The sequence below is a fragment of the Zophobas morio genome, unplaced genomic scaffold (genome assembly GCF_036711695.1).
Source record: "Zophobas morio isolate AGI-343-1 ecotype UQ-CSIRO unplaced genomic scaffold, CSIRO_AGI_Zmor_V1 ptg000011l, whole genome shotgun sequence".
Classification (NCBI taxonomy): Eukaryota; Metazoa; Arthropoda; class Insecta; order Coleoptera; family Tenebrionidae; genus Zophobas; species Zophobas morio.
In genome coordinates, this window is record NW_026972116.1 from 7,425,928 (window position 1) to 7,441,999 (window position 16,072).

Here is a 16,072-nt window from a genome sequence, read left to right on the forward strand (position 1 = left end):
AAATCGGGTTCTAGCAGAGCGATGCTTCGCCGCGGAGGTGGTCGAAATTTTTCCTGATTGGCTAAAACGCTTTCCAGGGTCCTACAGATATCCGACAACTGAATAAACGTTTTAATGTCGTGCAAAGCGAGGTGGGTTTGGAAAACCGGTAAGAGATTACGACGAATTATATGCAATTGGGAAATTTCAGGTGGAATATCCGACAACCGATTAAATAAATTGCGCATAGTCGCCAGATACAAAACAACTGACTCACGAGATCCCTGCGTTCGATTATGAATTTCCTTAAGAAGTTCCTGATCATAATCTGGCGGCAAAAAATCTCGCTTTAAAGCCTGAACCAGCTGATCCCACGAACTGACTGATGGTTTTATAGATCTATACCACAAAAGTGCCTTTCCATCGAATAAATCTACAGCGGACCTAAATAATTCCGCTTTTGAGGTATTTCGAGCCACTCGCAATTCCTCTATCCGTTGTAAAAACCCATTGACCGAATCATGCTGAGACTTACCATCAAAAGTTACATTCCACTTGTGTACCGGAGTAGGCTTAAGGATCGTAGTGTTCTGGTTGACTCCCGCCGGACTCGCGGTCGCATCATCTGGAGGTAGAGAGGTTTGTTCCACCATTTCATACCTGGTTTCATCCAATGCTTCCGCCATCGCCATTTGATCATGTTTGAATTCTTGCACAGCTACGGGCGCCGTCGCTGGGAATCGATGTAAGCGACCCATTACATGATAGTACTTGGTGAGAAGTCTCCTGTTCCCATCCCCCCGTCGACCATCTAAAGAATCCAACAAGGCTCGGATATCACTTAGTGTTGTTTCAACCTCCGTTTTTTCCGCCTCAAAATCGAAATTGGGATTAGCATACATGACTTCACCACGATTCAAATCTTCTCGTAGTCTCCGTCGCAGCTGTTTACGCTTTGTATCTAGATCTAAGCGATCGGGCGTAACCCCCCGCACTTTTAACTCGTGATTAACTTCGCTCGATTTCAAAAAATTTGGTTCCATATTAAAATAGGATCCTGCCATCATAAACGCAGTTTAAAGGACTCTACTAAACGTTGGGCGCCAAAATTTATGTAACCTACTTACAGGATTTCAAATAAATGCTACTGTATTGTTACCTCACGAAGTGGGTTTCAACCCGAGCCCAATAAAACTACGTTTACGACAAATGATATTATTAAAGATATTACATACGATAAGCCAATCACTGTTAAAAAATGCTGAAGGGCACCTCTTCTCTCCCCAGCGTAGGCGGCGGAGGCTCCTGACTCTTCCTTCGGTTCTCAGGTCCCGTCTCTTCCCGAAAATCTTCCTTGAAAAGCCCCTGAACTTGATTCTCTTCCTCCCGAGCTCCTCACTCGCCCTCCCCGCTATCTCTCCCGTTCTTATCTCCCTTTTTTCTCCCCGTTTTTTCCCGTAGCTCACACCAACACTACGCGTGATAGATGCGCCACCACTTCGAATGCAAATCAATTCAAAATTAAATAAAAATCCGTTACACACCCCCCTATGATAACAAATATGCATACACATGGTCAAACCGACAAAATATGCAATGGATAATTCACATAGGTATACCTAATATACTAAAGCATTTAATTGTCATATCAACAATACGGCATATGCAAATTGCATATAATAATCGACTCATCTCTATGTGCGTAACAGAGGATGAGAAAAAGCAGTTCGTTCAGATTTCTTTTTCTCGCCAACATTTTCCAATATTACTGTCGCTTGTTTCTGAAAAAATTAAAAAGTTAAAAATTCAGTCGAATCTTTTGTAAACTATGATATTTAAAAAAGAATCTACAAAAAATCGGCAGGTTTCGAGTACCAATATCATAAACGTATAATTTGTAATGGAGTCATCCTTGGAATCGAATTCAAATGATAGTTTAACTCTGCGTTTAAAACTATGTCACAGACAACCTTTTAACAACATTTATATTAACTGCCGATAATTTTGTAAATCTAATACCGAGTAATTATTATTAATGTACCTATGTGATTTTTTTGTCAGGTTGACAACATATTTAAATTTTATGATGGCATACTTGATTGTCAAATTAACATTTATGACACCAAGTTAGTAGCTGCTACGGTCTCAACCATTCAACGCGTTTGTTAGGCATGCTCATGTCAAAATTGACACCTGTGGACTGACATACTAGCATGACTGCCAATAATTCAGAATTGTCAACACAAAAATTTGCTTCAATCGTTATAATCACCCGGTATTTGAAACGAACACCCAAAAAGGTAAAAATTAAAAACGTTCTAAACTGATTTATGAGTGAATTTCACTATGACTTTAACCACTGTCACATAAAACCTTAGTTTTCTTGCTTGTGGTTACTTCCTGGAGAAATAATCTTTACGTTAAAAACAGTTCTTTTCGTAACTTTATTGGCGTATTTACTCAAAAATGGCATTTCCATTGGAGCAGAAAGCATTTATGATAGGGTCACATTTTAGAAATAAACAGAAGGTAAACAGGGATGAATTTCCCAACAACATCGTTGACCATTTTTACAAGTCATTACAAAAAAATTACGAGAAACCTCGTCTCTGAAGATAAGAGAATTCCAGAAAATATTGAAAAAGTTAGACAGGTAATGGGGCAGACCGCTACAACATCGAAACGATTTAGCGCTGTTTTCTTATCGACTTACATTTGATGGCAGACAACGGCTAATTTCAATTAAGTGGCTACATTAATTTTCAAAATATGATAATATGAAGCACCGAAAATCCACATTTTTATGTTGAGACTCTGTTTCATCCTCAAAAAATTGGTGTTTGGGTTGCAGTCAACGGCGGATACTAGGGCTTATATTCTTTGAAAGTAATCATGGCAATAACAATGATGCAATTAATTGGCTTAGTCAGTGTCATCTGTAAGCTAACCGCTGCTAGATATCAACAAGAAATTTTGGCAGACTGTATCACAACTTCAGGACGATGAAATGGAAGTGGGTTATTTTTAACAAGATGGGTCTAGAGCGCATCAGCTAGGACCATAACAGCAATAATTGCTGAAATTACCCTACTTTCACCAAAAGGTGAAAATACGCCCCTCGTTATTTAAAAATCTAAAATTCTCAGGGGCGCCAAATATCATTTGACTTGTATATGTAAATGTATTTATTTGAAGCAATTATATATACATTTTGTACATAATCTGGCGAGTCAATTTTACATAGTCAAATACAGTGGCGGCTCGTGGTGATTTTTTATGGGTGGGCAAAGCATTTTAGGTAGGTTATAACATGTATGAAAAAAAAATATATACATATATATAATTTAATTAATCATTTTTGTGAGAACGTGTTTTTGTTTTGGTGCTGCATGTCAATCAATATAATATAACAAATATTTTATGTATATTACATATATATTATTTTATAAATGTTACTTACAATACTCAAAATACTAACAAAGTTAACAATAACAAATAAAATAAAAATAATTCCAAAATAATCGTTCTGAAGACCACTAATTAGTAAAGACTCCTCCAAAAAACTTTTTAAATTTATCGTCGAATTTACTTTAAGAGAAATTTGCGATTCATCTTGTCCCCGAAATGTATGTTTTTGTGTAGCCAAGAAAATTATCATATCGAATAAACGCCGAATTTAAGAGAATTTTCTATAGTTTCACTTCGTTTTCCAAGTAATTTTCGTTTATTCAGATTGGTCATGTTTTTGTAAAGCAGTAGCAATATATTTTATATCGCTCTTCTTGTGGAATTCTAAAGTGTTCGTAATTTAATTTTATGTTAAATAGCAGATAATTCCAACAGTTTTGTTTGTTGTTTCACTACCGATCAACCAATAGGTAGGTAATATTTATTGTCCGAACTTTGATTAAAGCCTTTATTACTGCCACGAGAGTTTGTGATGACCATTTGTTTCATTTCGGGACATGATCTTAATTTATAAACAAATAATTCATAAATATCAAGTTCCATACTACTGAATTTATTTATTAAAAACAAAAACTCAATGTCTTTAATGCCTTCTTTACCACCTCTCTAATATTATTTGCACAGCTTACAGTAGGATTTGCCATTAAAAAAAATTGCTAGAAAGTACCTACTTTGGTACCCGCCTAACTATTTGGTAATTTGAAAAAGCTACATTTTATAATTAAATGCACTATCCGTCCACAATGCAGTTTCTGATCTGACTGAATTCAATTGAGTCGTGTCTCCGACGAGGACGAACCATGCCGAGTGCTTCCGATTTTCAGGGTGGATTTGCCCAACCATGCTAGAGCGAACGCGTAACAAACCTGTGCGGACAGTCTGAATTAAATAATAAATTAAGCGTATATTTAACTTTTGTTGACTCTGCTAGTTATATCTATGAAACAAAAATGGATATGTAATAATAAAAAAATACACATTGTAAGGATCCAATTCGAATTTTTAAATTTCAAATGAATTCCGCGCGCACAAGAAACGGTTAGTGAGAAGAAGGAGAGGTTGGCAACCAACCACCCCAAGGAAACAGGCGTGCGCAAAGCGGGTGGTTTTGTCTCGGGTAAAACCGGCCACTTCCCTCTGATCGCTTCGAACAAACGGTCGACTTCTTTTCGAGCGCTTCGAGCAACAGGTTGTATTTTTAATTGTGAATTATTCTGTGCCTTTTGCTGTTGTGTTTTGTTTTTCCAGTGTTGATCTGTTCCATTGGAAAACCTAGTAGGCCCCGTTGAGCCACTGGGTGTTCCTGATTTCTCATCGTTCTTACGACGAGGTTTTTGTGTTCCTGTTGGCGGTAAGCCGTGTCGAAATCTTCGCATCTTTGGAGAGGTATGTTTTGAACACGTTTTCGACTGGGACCTGTTTCGCCGCGAGTTTCAAGCCCCGACGATACTTCTGACCTCGTGACACAGCGACGCGTGCGCCTTTTTCCACTAATCTCGTTTTTTTACCTTTCATTTAAAAATCCATCGCAGTAGGGCTTTACAGGAAGTGATTTCTAGTTCGGGCCATGCTTTATTTAGCTATATTTGTGAAATCTGTATTTTGGATGGCGGCAAACGAGTTGTTATTTTCACCGTTCTTTGTTCAGGCAGCGGCCATTTTGAAGCGTCCATTTTGTTTCTTTTAAACGACCACATGTTTTAACTGAATCTATTGAACAAATTAACAAACATTGTGGGTCATGGGGGGACGTGCCTTCTATTCCTTTTATTTAGCCCATCGTTTATACAACGCCACAGGATTCATCGTATTTTGCATCGCATATTTTCGACGCCTATTATTTGGAATGACGAATTCGTCCAACGCCATTTTGCAACTGCAGCTTGTCTGCCATGTTTGTTTATGTGTTTTGTTTGAGGAAATGTATGTGTAATAATGGCCCACAATGCATTTAAATAATTTCACGTTTGAATTTTAACCAATAACTTGACTGGACACGAATTAATATTAATCACATGTAAATCTGTTAACTTTACAATCTTTCATCTCATGCAATTTGTCTTTGTCTCATAATTTTAGCTTCAGTAATTTTCTTTGCTGTATAATTTGAATTGAACGTAACTTTCCATGCTCTGCAGTTCTGACCTAACATGATATTTAATTTGTACAAGCTTATTTCATACCAGATCTTTGTTTTCACAAATCTTTGCTAAGTTTTGATCTTGTAAATGTTTTGTTGGTAAATATTTCTATCATGTAAATTATCTGATATCCAAATTTGATCTCAATTAAGAATTATTTGTTGACTGAATTTCCGTAAGAGTGTGTGGCGAATTTAAATGTTGTTGATTGTTCTTTGTTGAAACTTTAACATTTGTTCGGTTGTAATTTCATATTAGGGTTATAGAGTTTGAACATTTAAATAGAATTGAAGGTAAATAACACAATAACACGTAGTGTCGGCGATGGGCGCAGTTCCTAGTTGCGGTAGCGGAATGTGTCGCGCTCTCTGCACATATGTGCAGGCTTTGAACTAGATTTCAGTGGGAACGGTCTTGACGACGAGGTAGTAGTTGACCAGACTTCACCGCTAGTTTTAGGCCGAAACGGCCTGCTTGGACGGCATGTTCGTCATGGAGGGGTGCTGTCTGGCAGGCTTGGTGTAGATAGAATCACCGTCGCGGGGGAAACCAGCCCAGACCGGGAGCTCCAAACTTCGCTCACGCTACGACGCCCCCTCTGGGTATTTTCTGTGCTCGTAAATGAAATTGATATATTTTGTTCTATATTTTGTTCGATCGCCACACTCTTATAATGATTCGGGTTCTGCCATCCAATTTACATATGTGTAGGTCTTGTGTTTGTTCGGTTTTCATATGTGTAGGTCTGTCAATTCGCGAGTGTTTTTCTTTCACATATCTTAAGGGTTTTGAAATGTAATAAAATGTCGTCCGGGAATAAAACCAAGGGGGTTTTTGCGCTGAGGGGTAAATCTTCGCAGCGTATTTCCCCCTGTGAGGGTGGTGCCGTTTCCCCCCCTCCAAAACAATTTCTGTTAATTATTTCTTGCGCTCTCGACAGTGTATGCACTTGTATGAAAGAACTTCTTCCCGCCATTTTTCAAAACCAAAAAAAAAAAAAAAACACACACAACGTAGGTTCTCATTTGTTAGACGATCACAGCCAAGGCCAAACTTTGAATTTTTAAATTTTTCGCGGGCCTTTCAAACTGTTTCAAGGTCAAAATTTTAAGGCGGGAAGTTTGGGTTATCACAACATGTCAGATACGCACTGCAACAATAAATGTATTACTTATTCTCATCATTGGTTATTCGGATTTTTAAATTTATAATTCATTATAAAGTTTACACGGTGTCATAATACAAGAATATGGTTATTACAAATTTTCATTTGATATGAAAAAGTATTTATTAATTATTATGGTGTTGCTCTTTTCTGTAACAACAGTATTCAAGAATTTTCGCATAACATTATTTACCCTACTACCAGGGCCGGCTCAACACGGTAAGCGAAAGATGCACCGCATCGGGGCGCCCGCGACAAGGGGCGCCGGGCGGCAAGAGCCGCCTTTGCTTTTATATCAACTTTACAGAAATAAATTAATATTAGATTTGCATTGAATCAGGACGTACAAAATATTATAGCAGGAACAGCATACCGACAAAAAATAACCAGATTTATGATTGCATTATCTGGGTAACAATTTGACGAGACAGCGGTATGACCAAAACCAGATGTTTTTCCTAACATTGCCACGTTTGTTTTTACCATAAAACTCCATGTTGGCACATACTTAAAAAATTTATTTTCCAAGTCTAGCGGGTTAGTTGTGGTGGTTGTTCAACAGTTTTGTTATATTTTTTACTGTTCCTGTTTGTAGTCGAATTTGGTTCTGTGTACCATTCTTTGGCTTTTTGTCATCATTAATTTTTAATTTAAATTTCGATTAATATTCAAGTAAGTCCAAATTAAATAATTTATTTAACTTTGAAATCGTATCAATTTTACGATATTGAAAATTGAAAAATTTTTCATCTCGTTCACTCCCCCCTCCCCAGTGAACCCGTCTAACTTAAAAACTCAGGAGATTCCTACATAAATTTTCATCCTCTATTTTGTCCCCGTAAGGACGGAATTTCCAAAAATCCTTTTTTAATGGGTGCTTATGATACAAACGGAATCTACTATCCAAATTTCATATTTGTAGATTCAGTCGTTTAGGCTTTGCTTTTGCGTTTGTTTTTTTTTGATGAATCAGTCAGTTTGTCAGTCAGAACAAACACTTTGATATATTAAGATTGATTCATTATAATTTTATGCATGTTTGTTAATAAAAAGTGTCTCTCCAGAAAAATATGTGATTACAAAATTTTATTTTTTTTTTACAAAAATTTTTTAGAGGGCGTTGAACAGTAAGTTGCATCGGGGCGCCTGGTCCCTTAGAGCCGGCCCTGCCTACTACCTTACCCATATTTCAATTGAGTAATAAAAATAATTACCTCTATACTTTTACAATACAGAAGAAGTAAAAAAATCGAAATTAATTTATTAAATCCTTGAATCGAATATCGAGAGATCCGATTCTGCAGCGTTTGAGATATACGTTGAGGCCAGGGCGTCCTGCCCCGCTTGAAGCAAGAAAACAGGGATATGCAGAGACGCGCGTTTCGAATTCTTTACTCTCAATTACGTACATAGAAAACCGAACGTATGTCGTTGCTTACAATCAAGAGGGTGGACCAGGGTGGACTACCCCATCCTCACATGAACCGTATAACGCCGAGATCTGACGCACTTTTTTACAACTGCAATTTCTCAGTTGCGGAAACTGCGGGATGTAATGAAGAAAATCCGTTGGCTTAAATGATGTTTACGACGATAATTATTTGTGTATACATATAAAATATTTTAAAAAAGAAAAAAAAAACAATGTTTTACTTCGTATCATAAACAATCAAATAGGGTGGGCATTGCCCACCCTGCCCACCCCGAGGAGCCGCCACTGGTCAAATATAATAACATAGAAATGAAAAATGACAACACTAAAACATAGGCGTATATAAAGAAAACAATAAAATAAGAACAATGTAATAACAACACTATATATGTACGACTATATATGTATGACTTCCCGAGCGTAAGCGAAGGAAGTATTGTAATCGAGTCTGTCGACCGACTCTCTACTTTTTTTAAGAATGTGAAACCTTCTCGGGACCCAACTTTTTTTTTTTAATATAAAACCTCTGGGGCCCCAAATGTCTTTGTTTTGTGTAAAACCTTCTCGGGGGTTCCAACTATCTTTTTTAAAAATGTAAAACTTCTCGGGGGTCCCAAATGTATTTTTTTTAAGAATGTGAAACCTTCTCGAGGCTCGTAATTGTCTTTTCTAAAAATGTAAATAAAACCTTCTCTGGGCCCTAAATGTCTTTTTTTTTAAGTGAAAACTTCTCGGGGTTCCCAGCTGTCTTCCCTAAAAATATAAAACTTTCTCGGGGACGCCAAATGTTTTTTTTTTTCTTTGAATGTGAAGCCTTCTCGGGAGATCAACTGTTTTTTTTTATGTAAAAGTTTCTCGGGAGTCCCAAATGTCTTGTCTTGTAATGTGAAACCTTCTCGGGGCTCCCAACTGTCTTTCTTAAAAATGTAAAACCTTCTCGGGGGCGCCAAATGTTTTTTTTTAGAACGTGAAACCTTCTCGGGAGACCAACCGTTTTTTTTTATGTAAAAGCTTCTCGGGGGTCCCAAATGTCTTGTCTTGTAATGTGAAACCTTCTCCAGGGTTCCACATGTCTTTTTCAAAAATGTAAAACCTTCTCGGGGGATCCAAGTGTTGTTTTTTAATGTGAAACCTCTGGACCCAACTGTCTTTTTTAAAAATGTAAAACCTCCTCGAAGGCGTCAAATGTTTTTTTTAAGAATGTGAAACCTTCTCGGGGATCTCAACTGTTTTTTTTTTTAATGTAAGTCCTTCTCGGGCACCAAATGTATTTTTTTAATGTGAAATTTTCTCGAGGGTTCCAACTGTCTTTTTTTTAAAGTGTGAAACCTTCTCGGAGGGCCCAAATGCCTTTTTTTAAGAAGGTGAAAACTGTCTAACACAAACTTGGTATTATCAACGTAATAAGAGTTTTCGAAAACCACAGTACGATTTATTTTTTATAACTTATCTTTATCAGTATTTAGTTTTAGGTCGCTAGCCCTTTTAGCTAGACAAGTTTTGATAATATAATAACAACAATCATGTCAAAAGCGGATTTATTCAGATAATAGAAGAATAATGCGGAAGCAAGATAAAAAAATATAAGTAAAATAAGTAGTACAAATCTAAATTGAGTATATGAGTCAAAAACGATCCAAATCCCTTAGACAAAAGCCAAGTACATGTTTAGTTATTCCTATTTCTTGGTTTTACAACTCGGTTAGTGAACTTAATATTCACATCTTGAACTCTCATGTTGGGCGTCAAGAATTGCTGAAGGGTGTCCACTCCTTGACGAGGTTGTCGATCGAACGGATAACCCATTGAGCGTCTATCAGGGTATAATTTGTCCTTGATTCCACAGAAAGTATCACCATCGCTGCAAATACCGTCCGTATTTTGCTCAACCTACAAACATTTCCATTACCAACACTCATCAATTTTGAAATAAAAATAAATTTACCCTGTCGTCCGCATAATTCGAAATCATAACAAATAACTGGCACTGAAAACCAGCTTCGGTACCTCTGGGCAAGAGCATATGTTGCGGCCATCCACAACCACAGAAATTGAAACGTTCCAGTTCATCTCCCCCTGTAGGTCTGTTAACATCAAGATCTCTGAACGTTCGCTCAAACGGAACGGTCAGTGACGATTCGGTGGAATTACGAGTGATGGTGTTCGACCCTTGTTTCACTAAAATCAAATCAGTTAAGATTTTGGCGATGCTAGATCTTTCGTTACGTACAAGAAACTGAGAAACGATCCATTTCAATGAACATATCTTTTTGATTTCTGAATAACCACGGATTGCCCCTTTCGTCAAACTTCGGTGCGAGGAAGATTCTGCAAGTACCCATACGATTGTTTCCTTGGTTGTTCACAGTAATTGTGTACGTAAAATCTTGGTTTTGCAAATGTGTAAATCGCACGAAAACAGAACCTCGAGGCTGGAAATCCATTCCTCGCGATAAATCCAAATCTGACTGTTGCCAAAAAGTGTTAAGGATGTTGGGCTGTCCTCCTTGGTTTTGCACTGAGACATTGGCTACAGTTACACCGGGGTAGTTCAACTGAAAAGTTTTTTTGTTAGATCTAAACTAACTTGAATTAATGGCTACTTATACTAGTGAAAACTACTGTTCGGTACTGGATGGATATTCTTATTTCTATGTTAGACTTTTTTTTTCAACCATGTATGAAATAGAGGCAAAAATAGTTAGTTTTTTCATGACGAAATTTATTCTGACGATATTTTAATCAAGTAATGGCAATTACCATGAATGTTCCATATTTCATCCAATTAATAATATGAGATTGTAGTTTTAGCAGGTTTTAGGACAAAAGCAACGTCATTTTTAAATCCTGAGAACCTACTTCGAACGTGTCGATCTATACAGATAAGCAACCAATAATACGTGGGAATCACATAACTCATTTAGTTCCATTTGCGATGTTTGGCACTCTTAGATTGAAAATATAAAAACGTTATAGATTTTGGATAAAACTAACATTGCAACCCAATGTAGGTTTAACATTTTTTTCAAAATTATTTTCACACAGTGATAAGGATCGATTGTTAAAGTTACAGATTTGTAAAAATGTATAAAATAAATATACTAAAAAAATATTACCTGTGCTACGGTATAGCGTGGAAGCGTGGCCTTAAATTCTTGGAACATATCATCAATGTTGGCATGCCAGCGGAAGAAAACTGGATCTCGCAAGTCCGTAGCAGGATCGGCCATTACAGCAAAAGGTTCCTAAAGACATATAGTTGTTAGTTACTTAAATCATGCACTTCCTCCATAACGACTTACCAAAAATCTGTGGTCAGGATCATGAACATACCCTAACATGACATGTCCCATATTGTGATAGTCCCCATAAAAATTCCTGTTTGGTGTAATAATACTCGCTTCTATAACATTCCCCAAAAGATCGATCCCTTCAAATTCAGTAAGCGGAATCTTTTGGCCGTTCCCCTAAAAAAATATTAATTTCCACTAGGTGTTATTTAAAAATTAGTATTCCTATCATACATCCACGATATTTCCAGAATGAATAGCATCAAAAATCCTATCCCTCCATCGGTCTAGATCGTCAATGTTGACTCTAATTTGGTCGATTTCTCTGTTAACGTCACTCGGAGTTTGATTGACGGGACGTGAAGGCCATGTTCTACTCGCCACTAAACTATCCAGTTTAGGAAAATAGGCCTCAGGAATCGGTTCCCGCATATTCGACAATTTTTTCACTCTCTTCAAACTGTTGCAAAGTCGTTCGAAATTATACCGTGCTTGTATCTGTTGGTGCATATAATAAAACAGCTCCCCTCGTCTATTCTTAGCGACAATTTCTCTAGTACCATCGAAAGGATAGATCAAATGCCAATGCCAGTGGTGGATATTAAGTCCGATATCTTCGCGGAAGTAGGCAATGCGATGTTCTTCATCTAGATCGGAAGCAGTGAAATCTATAGGGATTTCAATGGGTGTCTAAAAGGCGCATGGTAATTTTTTTGTTAAATTAGTATAGCATGCTCACCCTTGACCCTTCTGGAACGATGTTGGCTTCTTCACGAGCTCTGGCGAAGACTTGACTGTCTACATATTTGTCGGGAAAAACGTGGATTAGGGAAGGTAAATCTAAGTTCTGGGTGTCAGAACGGTGCAGGAGAGCCACGGACAAGGCGTAGTGGAAAAGATATGCATTAACACGATCGCGAGCATAAACTGCCGTTGATAAAAGTTCGTCCACATTTTTGGCAGCTGAAAAAATGATGACAATATTAGTAATTTCTTGCAGTGTGGGTTAAGTTTAAATTAATATACAATATAACAAGAAGTTATGAATTATTATTATTATTCGTCTAATTATTTCCAATCAGTTAGTGTAATTAAAATTGTCTACCATTCCGACAACTGATGCGTACATTGGACGGAAAAAATCATTGAAAGAATTTCATCTAGTAATTTAACAATTAATTTAAGTTTTACAAACAATACCATAATGTTTTCCGACAACCTCCGCATTTATAACAATAAAAATATGGTACACCAATCTTTTAACAAACATGAACCAAGAGAACAATAAAAACGCCATCAAAGAGAGCCGTACAGTTTTAAAGATTTGTCTTTGTTTGTTGCATTTTAAACACACATTTTCAAATTGACGATATTCTGATAAGACTAAAATTTTATCAAAGGCAAATGTTCAAAAATCTGCTTTTACTGTCTCTCATTTCCAACAAAAAAATAGATCATATTTTTTTTTCTAATTTTTAAGTTTTTTAAGCTAAAAACAGTGAAAACTACGTTCCGAAATTTCCATAAGATATTGATTTTTACATATTACCTACTGAAAAATGTTACCAACATTTTAAAAAGAATGATAAAAAACTGCCCTTGTGTAATATAGACACAGTCGTGATCAAATTAAAATTTCATAACAATAAGTACAGACTTCTTGTTATGAAATTTACTGTACTAACATTCTGAAATTGTACTGAACAGAGAAAAGGTAGGCGTTGGCCTTAAATTTTCTTAGCAGAATTCAGTTCTTCTGTTCTCATCATTTTTCTATTACATCTATTCTATGACAGGATAAGTACATGATTATCATTCGTTATTCCGATAGAGCAATAAAAAACACGATCAAAGACAGCCATAGATTTCAAAATTTGTCTTTGATAGAATTTTCGTCTTGTCAGATTACTGTCAATTTAAAAATTTGAGATGAAAATGCAATGATCAAAGACAAACTTTCAAAAATCCGTGGTTGTTTTTCATTGTGTTTTCTACTGCTGTATATTTTTTTAATCTCCATAAATAGAACTTTTATATCTATCATCTGGTTGTAATACGTATGCTAAAATTGTCAACAGTAAGATCTCCTGCGGTGTCGTTAAAATCGGATTCGGAAGACAACCTGCAAGCGGACTTATGACAGGTAAATCAGCGAATCTGATATGTTCCGCTTTAATATTCCTTGAAATGTGTATTTAACAATGTGTTTTTTATGTTTTAAAAAAAATTGGTCGAAGATTATTTTGAAAGAACTTCCCTCTCCCCTAAAATACAACTTCGAAAAATGATAAAACTTTATTTTTAATTTTTTTAACGATGACTCCCACGAGCTAAAATTAATATATGTGTGGATTATTAAAGTACAAGTACTACAGGTAAAGAAGCATCGTATGTGTATGAAGTATAAACTCTTAATATTGTGGATATTTTAGATTTATTACCCAAAATTTAACGTCATCAACTTTTTTGGGGAAGGAATAATTTTGATTAACATTTGCAAGATTTCATAGCATTCAGTTGTGCACTTTCAAATTTCAGAATGTTGGTAGGTACACAATTTTGATCTTTTTTCAAAAAATTGCATGTATAGGGTAATATAATAAGTAATAACTCATCAATATGGCTTCATAAATCATATATGCAGGAATATGCTATTTTATAAAATTTAAATAAAATTTTTGAACATAAATAATAATTTATTCTGTTAAAATTTACCATAATATACACCCGTCTGTATACAAAACATACTAATATTGATCTTCTGTCCCGTGCTTGATTAAAATATTCTTTGAAGGAATAAAATGCGTTATCTGTAAATATTTTTAATTGTTATCATAAATTGAATAAATTTAGCACTTATAATTGAATTTGGAATGGCATCATAAAATTTTGCGCAATAATAAGTAGTGCTATTTCTAGATGTACTGAATTGAAACAAATCTTTTTTTGTATTTAAATCTAAAAATTCACTAAATTCGTTCACGTAACCAAACTTGCTATATTTTCGAAACTGTTTTTGAATTACCAAATCTTTCGGTCATATGTTGTTAGAGAAACACAAAATACACTGTTCAGTTTTCTAAATTTGTTCACTATTTTTGAAGAACTTATGCCTATCGTTTTATCCATATATGTGGTATTTTTACATAGATTCTACTATAAATAATGACATAATATTTTTGTCCATTTTTTTTTTTTGAAGAATTAATCAAATTCAGAAATAATGACTGCATTTTTTTTTTTTTTTTTTCATAATATAGGTAGATATTTGAGAATAAGTGATCCTTTCGTAGCTTCAAAACAAAAGTTCAAAACTGCATTGTTGTATCGCGTTTTCAGTGTCATGTGTTTCAAAATAAAATAAATTTGAAAAATAATAGCGTCATAAAAGCATATCTGTATCTAAGAAAAAATCTCTACGCATAATTTACATAAAGCAAAAAAGAAGATTCATAAAAAACGTACCTAAAAAGAGCCTGATTAGTTTTCCGGCAATTTTTCGGTGTTTTGGAATAAACAAGGAAAAGTTTTCATTTCTCTGCAATTCTGGGATGTCATCTAAATTTGGAGGTGGAATTTCCTTAACAGATATTCGTTCAGAAGCGTCTTCACCAAATCTGTTGAAAAGTTGTACCCCAATAGGTTTGTATTTTTCAGGCTTTAAGTGAAAAGATAAAGAACATGTAAATTATAAGCTGGAAAAGTAGATCGGATGACCTTACCAGATAGTTAATTGGCACATCAAATACTGAGTTATTGCCTTTGGTCACAAATGTCGGTTCTTGTGGACGATCAAACAAAAGAAGTAATTTCTTCTTGTCAGTCGCCATGGTTAGTAAAGAAACACTAAAATTTTGATTAATACGTAATATGTATATGGTTCAATGATAATGGACATGTCAATAAAAGAAACTTACAGGTATATTTGTTTAACACTCACAACACAAAACTAACTGCCCCATCAGTTCAAATTTATTTATGTATAATTCATCAACCAATAAGATGGCTTTATTTTTTTAAAAGCCAATAAAATTTTAGCGGTGTTCCAAGGGAAATGGTGGTTTTTTTAATCAAACTATAATTATCTTTATTTCAAAGAAATATTTTTTTTTTGTGTTATTCCAGACAGGTATTCCACCTCTATCAGTTCAACCAAATTCTCGTCTAACAACCACAACAGGACTTCCTTGGATTTGATAGTAAACATGAACGGGAAAAGTGCACTTCAGTTCCGTTACTGACCACCATTTTTTTATCATTGATAAAATAGTGATGTGTTATGTGACTTTATTAAATAAAACACAACAAAATATTTATATCTGCATATACACTATACAGTGCATATTTTTTAAAAGTGCCTATAGGGATTCTCGAGTTCAATTTTATTTCCAATGTTCATTAATGTTTGAGTAAATATTCAGAGTTGAAATTGTTACTGGATGCAATTTGGTCACGTTTTGTCGATTTTATTAAAAGTTATGCTTTAAATTAAAAAATATTTCTTTAAAAAATACTCCTACATTATTTGGGTATTTTTGTAGGTAATATTCTAATATTGTAGGTAGCCATGTAAAAACAGGCATTTACCTGACTGTTC

The 16,072-nt window shown here is 35.3% G+C and overlaps 1 protein-coding gene across 1 annotated transcript; it reads right to left on the reverse strand.

The window, feature by feature from the left end:
• Nucleotides 1-9,706: 9,706 nt before the first annotated feature.
• On the reverse strand, nt 9,707-15,474 carry LOC135126768 (phenoloxidase 1-like). Its single transcript, XM_064052897.1, has 10 exons — nt 15,393-15,474; nt 15,198-15,321; nt 14,941-15,133; nt 12,215-12,438; nt 11,710-12,165; nt 11,488-11,652; nt 11,302-11,430; nt 10,416-10,740; nt 10,131-10,363; nt 9,707-10,075 (listed from the first exon to the last, which is right to left on the reverse strand). Exons 2-10 carry the CDS (start codon nt 15,303-15,305, stop codon nt 9,854-9,856), a joined length of 2,055 nt encoding a protein of 684 aa, XP_063908967.1. The 5' UTR covers nt 15,306-15,321; nt 15,393-15,474; the 3' UTR covers nt 9,707-9,853.
• Between the last annotated feature and the right edge of the window lie 598 nt (nt 15,475-16,072).